This window comes from Solea senegalensis, linkage group LG5 (genome assembly GCF_019176455.1).
Source record: "Solea senegalensis isolate Sse05_10M linkage group LG5, IFAPA_SoseM_1, whole genome shotgun sequence".
Taxonomy (NCBI): domain Eukaryota; kingdom Metazoa; phylum Chordata; class Actinopteri; order Pleuronectiformes; family Soleidae; genus Solea; species Solea senegalensis.
Genome location: NC_058025.1, coordinates 12458990 through 12473757, shown reverse-complemented (window position 1 = coordinate 12473757; position 14768 = coordinate 12458990). Strand labels below are relative to the sequence as shown.

The 14768-nt window shown below is 44.7% G+C and overlaps 1 protein-coding gene across 1 annotated transcript in view; it reads right to left on the bottom strand.

Moving 5' to 3' along the window:
* LOC122769027 overlaps positions 1–14768 on the bottom strand; it is a 60410-nt gene that overhangs the window by 12669 nt on the left and 32973 nt on the right. The window contains exons 3-4 of the mRNA XM_044025286.1: positions 4712–4814; positions 2736–2971 (exon numbers count right to left, since the gene is read on the bottom strand). Of these exons, the coding sequence (XP_043881221.1) occupies positions 2736–2971; positions 4712–4814 (339 nt within the window). The remainder of the gene's footprint in view (positions 1–2735; positions 2972–4711; positions 4815–14768) is intronic.

The following is a 14768-nucleotide window of genomic DNA, read 5'->3' as shown; positions in this document are numbered from 1 at the left end:
AAAAATCTATAATGGCATCTTAGTTCATCGCAGAGAATATGAATGAATTCTACAGAGATATCTAACCTCCACTACAGAGGCTATAATAACACACACACACACACCGCGTGCATCGAAGCTGACGTGGTAAAAGTCGTGAACTCAATTCACTTCAATTCAGTTTTTATTTGTGCAGCGCTGAATCGCAACAGCGCGAGCGGCACGGCGACGAGACAACACTGATAGCTCAGAAATGAATGAAGCGTATACGAGCCATTGCTCCCGGCTATTGTTGTACGTCAGTGTAAGTGTACGGTATGTAGGTGTTTGTCTGAGGAGGAGCAGGTGAGCACGGTAAGAGGCATCTGAACTATCCTCACGGGGGGAAGTGAATCAAAACAGATGTGGTCTGGGTGAGGCTCCACAATCCTGCAGACGGCACATAATGTGGCACATGGAAGATAAACACACAGGCGCTAAACAGCTTCACGCTTAAGGAGGCCGCGTCTAAGTCGGTGTGTGCAAGTGTGAGCTCTGTGGATGAGATCACAGGAACAGAAGAAGTGACAACAGGCCAGTAGACGAAGAAAGAAAGGCCTCTTTTTGCTGGTATTATTCATTATTTTGACGTGCAGTTTTGCCACAAACAGTTCTGTGCAAAAGTCTTTGGACACCAGTAGATTTAGCAATGCTATAATGACATAATAATTTCTCTTAATAAGATAAAGATAAAGAAGATCATTTCTTGGGAATGTGTGTGCAGTATTAAAATAACAGCCTAAATAATGTCACACCTTTTGCATCAGTAAGACTTTTACACATGTGTCACAAAGATAAAGATAAGTTAATGCTCCGATAAGATAAGACGTTATTCTAAGTGTGTTTTCCTTCCTCCTGCACGGCATACAATGACTGGTCAGGCATCACACACACACACACACACAGTCTAAAGTATTTCTTGTTACCATTATTCTTTGTATTATATATTTGAGGCGACGTGAGACGAGGAGAGAAACAGAAGAGTACATTGTGTCCTCAACTTCATTCAGAAATTGCAATTAATAACATAACTCATTAAAAAGACAGTTATTTCAAACCCTAAATCAATTTAAGACGCATTAAATCATGTCCCCTGACGTCAGGGTCCAGAAGGAAAATGTGCTGTCTATCATTATCAATACTAGAGTTTTATTTCTCATTTCGGGCAGCACTGTGGCGGGGAACACACCCCGGCACAAAGTGTTGCCTGTAGGCTCTGAGAAGATGATTGAATTTCATAGTTACTTACAGGCTAATAGGGCTGTACAATGACTACTTATTGTCCTTAAGTGATTGGCTGCTTCTCCGTAGCCGCGGCCCCTTTGAAGCCCTTCTGAGGAGATCTGGAGGATTTAGCCAGTAGCGTGACATGAGGCTGAGCGGTTGAGCAACGGTGTTCCCAACAGCTGACTATTAGAACCAGCTGATAAAAACACAGAGGCCTCAGCTCTGGGAACGGCCCAGCGCTCTAACGTTTACTTAACAGTGGAGTGTTTCATTAAGTTTATCTAGGATTTACACTGAGATCGAATTGTGATTGTGACGCTTCTTTAAATCCTGAAACAGTCTGTTATCGACAAATAAATAAAAAATAATTTGGAGCCGTTCTGATCATTCATAAATGTTTCACTTCTTGGATCACGGAATAAAATAAATCACAAATCATGTTGTGTGGATTAGCTTCAGAGATGTGAAGATTTGCTGCTTCTCTGTTTCCGATTGTTTTAAAAAAAAACATCTATAAATTCATTCATTCATTCATTCATTCATCTGTACGATGATTAGATTTTGTGAAAAGTATAAAACAGATGACACAATAATTCTAAATTGAAAGCATCCTGAGTTCACTCTTTATACTCTCCTTTTTTCTCATTTAGTTAAATCAAGAATATTAATATTTAATGTAACAACACTAAAATATATTATATTATAACCAGAAAATAATAATATAGTCTAAATCCAGTTAATATTATAATTTCTTGAATTTCCTGAAATTAATGGTGAAATAATATTTTACATATATTTTTTATTCTATGTTTCTTAAATACAGAAAAATTATAATTCTAACAATATACCTGTCGCCTCATATACTGTGTGTGTGTGTGTGTGTGTGTGTCTTCAGTGGACTGGGTCTGTGAGCACTTTACTCACAGAAGCTGTTTTCACATACAAACCACTCCCCCTCACCATACACTACACTCTTGGAACACTAAACCATATATGCATACAGATAAGCACATGTTCACACACACACACACACACACACACACAGAGAAAACCACATGCACATGTTAACTCGTGCTTAACTAATTCATTCAGGAACACTTTGGTTTGGGTTTCAACACCAGAAACCTTTGATTGAGAAATGTGTCTGACTGCAATTATCTGGGATGGATGTAGAGAGAGGAAACACACGACGGTGGTTTTTACAGTTTTCTTTTTGTTTTTTTTAATACGTTTTTCTTTTTCCAGCAGAGGGGGTGTAGCCTACAGTGTTGCCGGGGCAGATGTGCGGAGAATGGAGGGGCTTAGATTGTAACTATTGTGCTTCTGAGCAAGACCTCTCAAAATAACTGCACTGCCAAAGATATTTGTGGACGCAGTTGCTGAGAGAGAAATGCTCGCGATCGCCGTGGACTGTGCAGAAAGGCATTTCTGATGCTGGGATGTGGTCCTGACATTGACACGGGTTTACATGTATTTCCGCGGTCACTGACCTGCAGGATGTAGCCCCTGACGTAGTCTCGGAGGGTCCAGCCCAGGCCGTGCAGGATGTGCAGCACCTCTTCTTGCTTGAGCACGGAGAACAGGCGGTCGAGAAGGATCTTGAGCCTGACGGGGACGGCCTGGGTGCCGTACAGCATCAGGCTGCTGATGTCAAACACCACGTTGGACTGAACGATCTCCACCTGGGTCGGGTGGTAGAGGTGCTGGGTGCTGAGCTTGTCCAGAGCTGTGTGGAATGAGTGGGTGACAAAGTGGCGAAAGAATAAAAAAAGAGAGAGAGAGAGAGAGAGAGAGAGCGAGGTTAATGACTATCAAGTTTCTTATTCTCTCACCTCACATTTCCTCTGTAGGCAGCCGCACAGTCAGCACTCGCCGATAATAACACAGTGTGTCTATCAGACAAATGCAGCGGCATTAATGTAATTATCTGCCGTTCTTTTTATTTAATCTAATCTCTCGCTCTTGGACATTTATGCTGCTCTTGCACGTCCTTTTTTACTCCCCTCCTCTGCCTCCTCCTTCTCCACCTGACCCGCGCTCGACCTGCCTGAGGTTCTCTCTTAACCCTAACCTTAACTAGTGGCGCTTGTGACCGCACCGAGCTTGTGTCATGCTTTTTAAGGTATGTTCAAATATATATATATGTCCATCTATCCTTTAGCATGAGTACGGCGAGGCTTCTGTCGTATCTTTTATTTATATCCAGTAGTGTGCGTAACTTGGACTGTAAATAAAACAGGCGCTTTGATTTCACATTTTTTTATCCGAGGAAACATGCAGAGAAGGTGGGAGTAGTTTTCTTTGCTGCCTGAGTAATGGCTGCAGGTCTTTCTGTCAGGATCCACAACAAACTCCAGCTATATGATAAAGTAACCTGAGTGTTGCCCGAGGGGTGAATCTCGGGGTAAAAACGCCTCACTGCTTAGGAAGTGTTGTTGGGAGCAGAGGGAAAGAGGATTGTTATTTGCCCCTTCAAACGCAGCCTCAGTCACCTTTCTGCTCTCTGGCTGTCTGGCACCTGTTCCACTCCCTCTTCTCCCTCCTCGTCTTCCCTTACCTCATACCTCTCTAGCCCTCTGTCCCCCCCCTCCCCTCTTCTCCTGCCTGTCTGGGTGACACCTGGCTGGGTCTCTCTGATGCTGGGATGGCTCTTTTCCTGCTGATGAGGGCTTTGCCTGACAACACAGCGCAGCCAGACACGAACATAATAAAAAATGAAGAACTACTTGTCAGAGTCCCAGCCAATGCCGACATGACATGAAAAGTGGGGGAGAGGAGAGATGAGCGCTTGACAGTTCAGAGGGAGAGATTAAAACATAGTCAATGGGGTCCTGTGCGTTCCGCTGAAGGGCCCGTGGCCTGCTCTTGTGCACACTCAGGCCAAACAGGTGTTTTCTTTTATCTTTTTCCCCTCCTCTTTCTCTTTGTACTTTGTTGTCTCCTCTTCATTTTTTCCTCATACCCATGTGAAAAAGTCACAAGGTGTGGTCTCTTGTCTTTCCAACAGTCTTGATGTGTACGTGTGTGTGTGTGTGTGTGTGTGTGTGTGAGTCTTTTTTTATATCTAAGGTGCAGATTTTAAAATCAGCAGATGAAATACAGAGGCAAACAAAAATATCAAAGCTCTTCTGTTTTGAATCGCTGTACAATTGCAACCACATACAGAGAGAATCTGATCTCTGCTCTTAATAAAAATAGTTCTAAACATATTGTAGTTATGAGAGATTTGGATGCCTTCATGCTACTGGCATCTGAGCTGATTCTCTATTCACGGGAGGGACTATAGGCGGGTCAGGACCTCTCCTCTCTCTCTGCAGCAAGAACAAGCAGCTTTTCAGGCTAAATAAAACAAAGCTCATAAGAACAGTACATATATATATATATATATACATCTATATATATATATATATATGATATATATATATGTTCCATATTTGACTACATCTTAGCAGTAGAGTCTTCTTACCATGAGCTACCCAGCCATGTTTGCACTGGTCACATGTCCGTAAGTGGATCTTGCCGGGCTGGAAACACTCACATGTGCAGTTCACCAGCGTGCAGCGAATTGCCTGAAAACACACAGCAGAAAGAAAAAAAAAAAACAGGGTAAATTCACGTCAGTCAAAGGTCACGCGTGAGGAACAGACAACTTGAGAATAGTTCTAGGTTTAGAGGAACTTCTAAATGAAAATGAGCCGTGGTGAAGACATAAGAAGGGAAGAGATAAGAAGTGGAATCCAGAAGGAGGCAGTAATGCAACTTCACAGATGCCAACTGCCATCAAATACCACAAATAACTACCCCATGAAATAGCCAAATACTGTCTCATATAGAATATTGTGTGACTGCAAGGCGCTCGCTAAAGCCGTAGCTCATCCACACTGAACTGAGTGCTATTGTGTTGTAAATGCTCGATAAAAATGTGACAACAATGTCGTACATAACATCCACAGCTGCAGCCGACTCGTTCATTCCAGTGTGTGACTCTGCCTCTCCATACTCTTATTTCCCAGGGTGCATTTGAACCACAACAGTCCTCAGCAACGTCCAGCAGATTATTCAACAACCGAAAGTACGCTAGAAAACATAGTACACACAGAAACCATCAACGCAGCTGTAAGGAAAAATAAAATAGAAACATGAATCAATGAATAAATAAATATAGTAACACTTTCATTGGAAAATACCACAAACCTTTGACTTATCTTTGTTATTAAATATTGTAGTAGCATGTCAACCAAGTTGCCTCCTTGTGATAAAACAGAAAAACTGCAACCAGTTAATTAACCGGCATAATAAGCAGTAGTTTCACTGGAGGAGAATAATGTATTTTACATTTGGCACATGTGGTGTTGAGTCAGGGCTGAGTGTCTCAGGGTTTTTTCCACTAGGTGTTAATTCTTGTGTGCTTCAAAGGGGGAAAAAAAAAGTGTAATCACTGAAATTACAGAGCAAAACATTTCAGGAATGTGCGAGAGAGGAAGTCGGCTGTAAGTGTCCAAGGTGACAAGGCTGTGAGTAGTTTACTGAGGAAACTTCACCAAGTCTCCATAGAGACAAAAACTTGATGTATTTACAACCTGCACTATCTCTTATTGTGTCACCGTTATTGTTGCGTGACAATAATGTGACACTCCATTGACACAAAGGGTCATAGGTCGGAGTCCATGTCTGGGCCAATAACCTATATTTCACAATGTCAATAAGAGTCAGTCAGCAGCATTTGGTGCCTGTATGAGGCGTAGAGCAACTCGGATGACACCAATATCCTGTCGTCTCGCACAGAAACGTCAGCTCCACGAGATCCCCCTCCTCCCCGCTCATCCTGGTGTTATAAACCAGATTAGTCACTGGAGAAGTCAAAGTGAACATGGGCTAATCCAAGATTAAACGCAAAATTACACCACTTACAACCACGTCGCCTCACAGTTTGACATGGAACGAGACAGGAGGCAGAGATTTTTGTTTTTAAGCTCTCCAGGTGCGAGCCAGGCAATCCTTAGTGTGTGGATTATACGCCATGTGCCAGGTGGAGCGCACGTTATGTTCTGAGCTGACGTTCTTATCCACAGAAATGTGCAATATTCCTTCCCTCAAGGACACTTAATGCGGCAGACATGTCTTCATAAGTGCTCCTAAGCCATGACTGGGGTCAAACCTGTGATCTGTCAGATTCTGGATCAGTAACATTTGCAAGAGGACTTTTGAATGTTTTCATCCCTGTTCATAAAGTCACTTTTATAACAGCGTTCTTTGCTTAATGGAGTTACCACAGTTTTAAAGTATTCATGGTTTGGCATAAACTGCTACTAAACAGATCTAAATGTATATTTAACATTGTCCTCCCACTTAATTCATTTGCTGTATGTAACTAAAAAGAAAAACAAACTAAAATGAAATTCTAATTGTTTAAATAATTGACGCAAACATGACAAACATGCCACTCGAAAACACGTTCACATGAAGATGAGCATGAGTCATTAATTGTTTGTCTACGTCTGTGTTGACTTAAAAACCGTAAAGTAAAATCTGTGAGTGAATTATGTCTTTTATCATCAATCTTTTTTTTTTTTTTCTTTTGCCACAGATTATTTTCCTCTTTATGTAACTCCTTTCACGTCAAGATTTGTGCAAACACTAATTGAGAGGATCCAGATTTAGCACCATCATGTCACACAACCCTTTCATAATTACCTCTGTGCGGCAGTGCTAAGAGCAGCAGACGGAAATAAATAAATGGAAATATCAAATGCACCTCTGCTGTTTACGAGCCGGGGCTCTGACAGCTGACAAGATAGTTAAGGGGCGTCTAATACGGCAATTAAAGTGTGCCACTGTCTGCGGGGCTGCCGCTGTGACAAGGCGCCCTCTAATCACTGACTTATTACGCTGGCTAGAAGCACCTCTCATATCTGGCCCATTAAGCAGACAGCAGCATTAAGAAGCATTAAAGCAGCAAGGCCCTTCAACTGAGGAGGTGCTGATGGGAGAAAAGGGAGGGGAGGGGGTGGAATGCGCCTGTTATTTCTCGGGATTAATTTGTGCATTGTTCAACAGTCAGACAGGGACATGCAAGGGAAGGGTAACAGAAGAGATGCTTGAGATATGATGGCATCAGAATTCATCATATGCAAGAAGATGAAAGCAGTTTTAGCAGATGCATATGTCAAAAGTGGCCAACACAAACACATTCGTGTGTGTGTCACGTCAGATGAAACAAGAAAGTCACGCTCACACACGCGAGCTCTCTCACGATTTCCCATATAAACTAAACTGAGCCTTGCACTTGGCCGTGGTTGAACCTGTGACTGGCCTGGGCTGGGTCAGGGATGAGCTTGGGCCCGGATCCTACAACTACAGTTGCACATATTTGTCACATCAGGCTGTGGGAGGAGGCTGTGTTGTTATCTGCGGGCCCGGCCAGATACACAAGCATTAGTCACTGTGCTCGCGTCTCGACCGGGTTTCCTCTTTGGCTCCGAATTCAAGATGACACGTAAAAGGACAGCGGGTACGAGGGAGTTACTTTGTTGCGTGTGAGTGCAAATGACTAGAAAAGGGTTAGTGAGCGAGTGAGAGCTGTGAGCGAGTGAAGAAAAGTCCCACGACTCTGTCAGTCTTCAGTCTTTTACAACTCTATGGTCAACAACTTAACCTAGCTGTGTCCAGAAAGCATCGTTTTCATCCCTTATCTGGCTCAAGTGTGTGTGTGTGTGTGTGTGTGTGTGTGTGTGTCACTGGTGGGTTTTGTTTAGCTGGAGGCTTGATGTTTCATAGATGTTTGGCTTGGCTCACAGTCCCTGTCCCTGCCCAATTGTATAAACACTGACGGTCGGCAGTGGCCAGCATCAGATCAGACTGGGGAGGACTCTCCATTAAAAGACCGTTAGTGGGACAGATGGACTGAAGAACTGCAGGAAAGACGGCTCCAGTTTGGACTCCAGGAGGATTTCAAACAGGCGCTGGGAAAGACATGATCCTAAACTAATATCCTCTACAACTGTTTTACTACAGTTTCATTTTTTTGGTTTACATTGTAACTATAAGCCACAGAAAACACCACTAAAACAGCAGTTGCTGCTTGTCCCTGCAGCCTCACCATATCCTCTCTAGACAGCCTACAACAGAAAGCCAACCCAGTCAGCTGCTGGACGCGGGGTGGGTATTGTTCCTCCTACTTAAATTGAAACCTTTACCATGTTCAACACACAGCCACAGACCACATTTCTTGTTTGGTAAGTTAAGCAAAGCCGAGTTTTAAATGAAAACCCCGTGTGCATGCGTGTGCATGCGTGTGCATGCGTGTGCATGTGTGTGCCTTGCCTTTGCAGCAGCAGCAGCAGCAGCAGCAGCTTCAGATTTAAACTTGTCTCTGCTTAGGGTCACTGTAAAACACTGGGAGCATCTTGTCCTCTCTTCCACCCACAAGATATTATCTCATCCATGAGTTAGCTGCTGAAATGCTGTCAATTTCCTGCCAGAAATGTGCAGCCAACGTGTGTCGGAAAAGAGGCACAGCGGCTTTGCGTGTCATAAAGCAGAGCCTGGCTTTGTCTGATAGATCAGGACTTCACAATGTCCATATTGGAAACAGGTGACAAATAAAACATGCCGAATAAAGAAAGTCTTTGTAGTCAGACACAGCACGCCACAAAATACAGGGGAGCAAATACCTCATGCCAAGGCTAATTTTTGCGTGTTTGATTTGATACATTATGCATTTGACTTGAAACAGAGGTTTCTTGCCTCGCAAAGTGGTGCAAGATAAACAATGATTAATCAGCTCAGAGCGCTGTCGCGATCTACAGGGCAAAAGTGTCGTTGACGGAGAAGATGAAATCCCCACAGTACAAAGCTCATCCTGCATGTCAGCTCTGCAGTCCCTGTCCTTTGTGCAGCTGTGCATCTGGGCTTTGACACGGGGCAGAGCGACCAGAGCTATGCTAATGGGAACCAAATGGGGCGTGAGTCCCTGGTGGATTACAGAAGGAGAAGAGAAGCATGTGTTTTCATGTATTCATGTGGAGACCCGGGACCCTTCTCTTTTCTTCCTTTTCTTTTTCCTCCTTTCGTTAAGTCAAACAAATGGAAGCAGCCGTCTCCGCTGTTTGCACGCACTTTCAATGAATGCTCTTCACAACTGGACAGCTTCGTATGAGGTGTTGTCAATCAGTGAAAGTCTCTCAAATGTATTACAGTGTTTAGATTGAGCCTCCTTTAACGTAACGTTGTGTAAACTACTTAGTCTGGGTTTAAGAAGGGCCACATTTCAATGAATGAATGAATGAATGAATGTTCAAAATGAAGCCAGCAACGTATTTAACAAAGATTAGTGAACAGATTTTGGTTTGGCTGTGTCTCTGGGTTTTGTTTCACTTTTGCTTTCACCTGTTTTGCTGTCGCAGTGTTAGTCGACCTCAGGAGTGTGAGGTAAACGACGTGAATGCAGAATGTAAACGGAATCACAAAACAGTTTCTAGGCGTTCTTGGTGCCGTCTGTCATGTCAGATGTTTTGAATTTGAGAATGACAGCGAAGAAAAAAAATGCTACGGCTTGTGATGAACTCCAAATACAGTCAGAATCCATGAGAATCACATTCTTGAACATACATCTAACAGCTGAAATGTGCTGATATCTGTGATCAATTGTCATTCCAGAGGATGTCCAGTTTTAACTTTGTCCAGAGGTCCAGTCCTGTCTCTTTGTGTTTGTCAGCTGTCAGACATGAATCGTGACTCACACACGCACACGCACACACACACACACACACGCCAGCACACACACACGCTCGGGTCTAAGCTAAGAACGAATGCCTCCAACGTCCCGGCTTCTTCCAAACAAGTCGTAGAAAGTCCATCTCCCCATTGTGAACACCGCCCTGAAAATTTCGAATCAGATCAATGATGAAACGTTGAGCCTGACTCACTCAGATGATAAATAGCTGTGCGTGTACTTCGGGACAGTCCCGCTCGTTTATGAAGTGGTCAGATAAAGGACCCAGCTGGCTTTGATATTGTGAAACAACGGGGGGAAGGAGAGGGAGCAATAATATCACAATACTGGACCAGAAACAGGCCTGTGATCTCGCTACCATATGCCATGCTTTCAGTCAGTGCAGCCTGTATAGCAGAAGAGTTGTACCACACCGTGAACACTGGACTGCACTGTCAGTTCAAATACCTAAGCATCAAGGGAGCAGCAGTTTCTCCCATCTTTCTGTGTAGACAGCAGGTCCAGGCAGAGGCTCCCGGTCCAGGCCCCTGGCCCCTCTCAGTTCTCCTCAAAGCATTTCCCCAGCCAAAGATCAAACCGTCTGCCCAGTGACAGACCCCTGGGTCCACAGACACAAGGCCAGGTTCAAAGAGGGGATGCTGAGGGAGGCAGGGAGGCAGGGAGGGAGCGAGAGAAAGAATAAAAGTTGGCGAAAAGGTAGAGAAGTAGGACGACAAGGCAACAGAGGGGGGAGTCAGGCAAGCTGGTGCATCAGAAAGGTGGGGAAGAGATGTTGCAGCAAAGTTGGAGGAGGCAGAGAAAAGTTGAAAAGGGTTAGAAAAAAACCGTGTGTGAGGTCGACGTTGGGCCACATTTTGTCCTGTATAATGCAACTTTGACACAGGTTTACGTATGAATTACATATCGTACTCTTGTTAGTGTTTCAGTGTCGGCCCGAATGATATTTAATATAGTCGGCAATAAAAAATGAATGTACAGGTTACTAGTGTACTGGATAAACTTTCACTTCTTCAGCGACCTTTATAGTTTTTATAACTATAATTTATAACGACTTTACTTTTTCCCATCACAAATGTTATCTTTGGTATTTGTATGGTTGTTTATGATACAAACAATTATCCTTAACACATGTTTACATAAACATCTGGACAAAAACCCCATCACCCCCATCCCAGCGTTCTACATTCAGTCAGTCACTTCATCTAGAAGTTGTCGGCACATAATCTGAAAGCCCTGACGTTCTTCTTGCATAATAAACAGAATAAAGTGAAAACAAAGCAGCAGCTACTGCACAGGTTTCCTGGCTTTCTGTTTTCCAGAGACATACTTCCTTATCTCTTGCCATGCTCTCAACAGGAAGGCAAAGAAGTAAAAGAGGCCATTGTCATCCATAGATACGCTCCGACCTTCAGCCTATCGAAGGGAGCGACCCACGCCAGATAAGAACAACTCTCTGTCAGATGTGACACCTGCACTCGCTGGCCCACTGATCACACCCGCGCCACAACAACACAGGCGGGGCGTCTGTCTGGAGACTTAAGCGACTGACACATGAGAAGGTGACAGAGCAGGAAGGAGAGAAAACAGAAAAAAGAGACGAGGAGGAGGAGGAGACAGGAGGAGGAGATGACCAACGTCTTCCGCTCTTTTAATCCCTGACACAAACAGAGCACAAACATATTCCCAACCCCTCTTACTGAGGGACATCTCCACGGTGATCACCGGTCGGCGTGGGCAACGACACACACACACACACACACACATACATTGTGCAGGCTTGAAAAAGCTGCTTTGCAAAACAAAAAAGGAAGTACAACAGGACAGTGACTGTAGGCATGCTTGAAAAGATGGCTCTTTGCAGAGATGAGAGGGTGAGTCCTGCTGGGACAAAGAGCAGACCCACAGACGAGGGTCTCAGAATCCGGTCCAGTGTGTAAGGGTGAAGGAGATCTGACAGGTAAGAGGAGACGTGAGGAGCCCGGACGTTGAGTTATTTGTAGGTGATGCGTGACTTGACCGGGAGCTAACGGAGGTGGATGAGAGCGGGGGTGATGTGCTGCTGCCAGGCCTGGAATTGGGTAAGAACTCTGGCATGAACTCTGGAGTTCACGATGTATCGGAGGGTGGAAAATCTATCGTAGTAGTCCAGACAGGTGTGACCAAGGTGTGGATGAGAGAGAGACAGGGAGACAGAGAGACAGACAGGGAGACAGAGAGACAGACAGAGAGAGAGATGGCTGGAGTCTGGAGATGTTTTGATGACACGAGGACAAAAGTAAAGAACTGAAACGACACCAAATTGACATTTAGTCATCGCACTCTACAGGGTGGGACGCCTGAACTACACACATACATTCCCAGTCATGCAAATATTATGCGCACACACACACTCACTCACACACACACACGCACGCACACACACACTCACTCCCACAATGAATTCCCCTACTCAGACTTGCCCCCGCCAGAGAAATCCTGGACGAGCTCCCTAGATTTAATCTTGCCAATAGCTCTTTATTTTCTTTGACCATTTTTTAATGTAAAAAAAAGAAAGCCTGCACTAATTGTGTGTAAGCAATCTCCAAATTATGCGTGTGTGTTTTTTCAACACAACTATAGACAGATTGGCTGGTGTTCAAGACACACGACTGGGCAATAATATTTGTTTCTTCCCTCAGAGTTTTGTTCAAACAGCGTGTCAGCATGGCGGTTTACTTGTAAACACCTGGGCCTGCACACCCAACAGCTGTGGAAATAAGAATAATAAAAAAGAAAAGCAGGAATAACCAAGTACCTCCATCCTCTCCTCAGCACTCTGGTTCGTGTGAGATGTCACTAAAAACTGCACATTTGTTTACCTCAGCCAGCATAGTGAGAAGACTGCTCCTGATTCAGGTTCACGGTTCCCACTGTAGATGTGACACGCCAAGAAAGAGCTGTATCTTCCATTAGTATTTGCAGTTCCAGTCCACAGAAGACACAACAGGTCCAGATAGAGACCGGGACAGCATTTAACCAACAGTCACACTGCTGCATTGACAAGTGTGTCACTCCTAAAGCCACACAGCAAAGAAGGAATGCCTCTGTGCGTGTGTGTGTGTGTGTGTGTGTGTGTGTGTGTGTGTCAGTGACTGGAAGCAGACGGCAGACCAAAGGAAAGTCCATCTGGCTGTTTTAGTCTTTATCAGTCTTACAAAGTTCACAGATAGAGGGGATGAAGTGGAGGCTAGACAGTGATCCAGAGTCACAAGTTACAAAGAAGCCACAGACACTGCTCACACAGGTGGGAGGGAGAGAGAGAGAGACAGAGAGAGAGACAGACAGTGTGTGCGGTGGAAAGCACAGCCTGGCCTCGGTGAGTGCCATTCTGCAATTGACCTGACCGAATTGCAAATTCCCTCTCAGGACTCAGTAAGTCCGCTTCATTTGGCTAAAGCTGGAATCCTTATTTCTGCAATTATAAAGCTATTGACTGATTGGACACGTGTTAGCGAGTGCTCGTGTGCCATTGAGTCATTAACTTTGACAAATTGTGACAGACTTTTTTTTTTTGTTTTATTGCCGCTCGATCAGGAGAAACACGATTGTGGCAGAGGAGTTAATGAGTGGCATGTTTCTCCTCTTCCTCCTTCCTCACCACCTCACGCTCTCGACTCCCCACTTCTTCCACTTAGATTCCTACACCCCTAAACTCACCCCTCACCCTCCATATTTATAATTTTACCACATCCTAACAATAACACGGCCGGTACTCAGCACAAAACAGCGGGCCCTGGGCTAATGAATCTCATGCCTTTACCGCGGTAAAACGGCCAGTAAGTATTACCAGCTGCAACACTCCACTCTCTCTCTCTCTCTCTCTCTCTCTCTCTCCCTCTCTCTCTCTCTCTCTCTCCTCTTGGCAGTGGCATTGAGCATGGGGCCTTGGGGCTGAGGGGTGTTGGTGGTGGTGGGGGATCAGTCAGGACACATCTGAGTGCAGCTGGACCCTGGAGAGAGAGGTGGGGGTGAGGAGGGGAGGGGAGGAGGCAGTGAGTGGGGAGACCGCAAGTCTCCATGTTTCCAGCTGCCTTTCTCAGGGGCTCGGTTTTCTCTCCCTCCTCTCGGTTTTTTTGCAAGGCCCTTCTGGTCCCAGCTTACTTGAAAAATCACAAACACACATCCGCATAGACACACATGCACGTGCACGCACACACACACACACACACACACACGCGCGTGTGTGCGCGCCCTGATCCACCGCCCCTCCATCCCTCACATTCGGGCCATCTTTGTTTGGACAGGGCTCAGGAGTTCCAGAAAAGCTCTCTCAGATGTGCTGAAGTAAGGGAAAAACAAAACAAACTGGTACACACACACACACACACACACACACACACAATCTAAATTTATGTGAACGCACAGGCACCAGCAAGTACTCACAGTGTACATGTAGCAAAGAAAAAAAAAGAGAACAAATTTGAAGTGAAGGTAGATGACCTGTCATTAACGGCGTGCATGTGTGTGTGTGTGTGTGTGCGTGTGTGTCTGTGTGTGTGTGTCCCATTCCAGGATCACATCAGCAGGGCAGGCCTGAAGCATATCTGGACATGTGTTACCTCTTTGTAATATTGACTTTGTTACAGCTATACGAGTGGGAGAGTCGAGCCAAGAGCGCGGGCCTTTCAGGAGTGGGGCCCTCTGAGTTAGCTAGAAAACAAATACCTGAACCAGCCGTGAAAATAGAAAACACAGTGTCACAATCGCAATCTATGAAAACAGAATCGAATAAAGTGTTAGACTTTTCCTC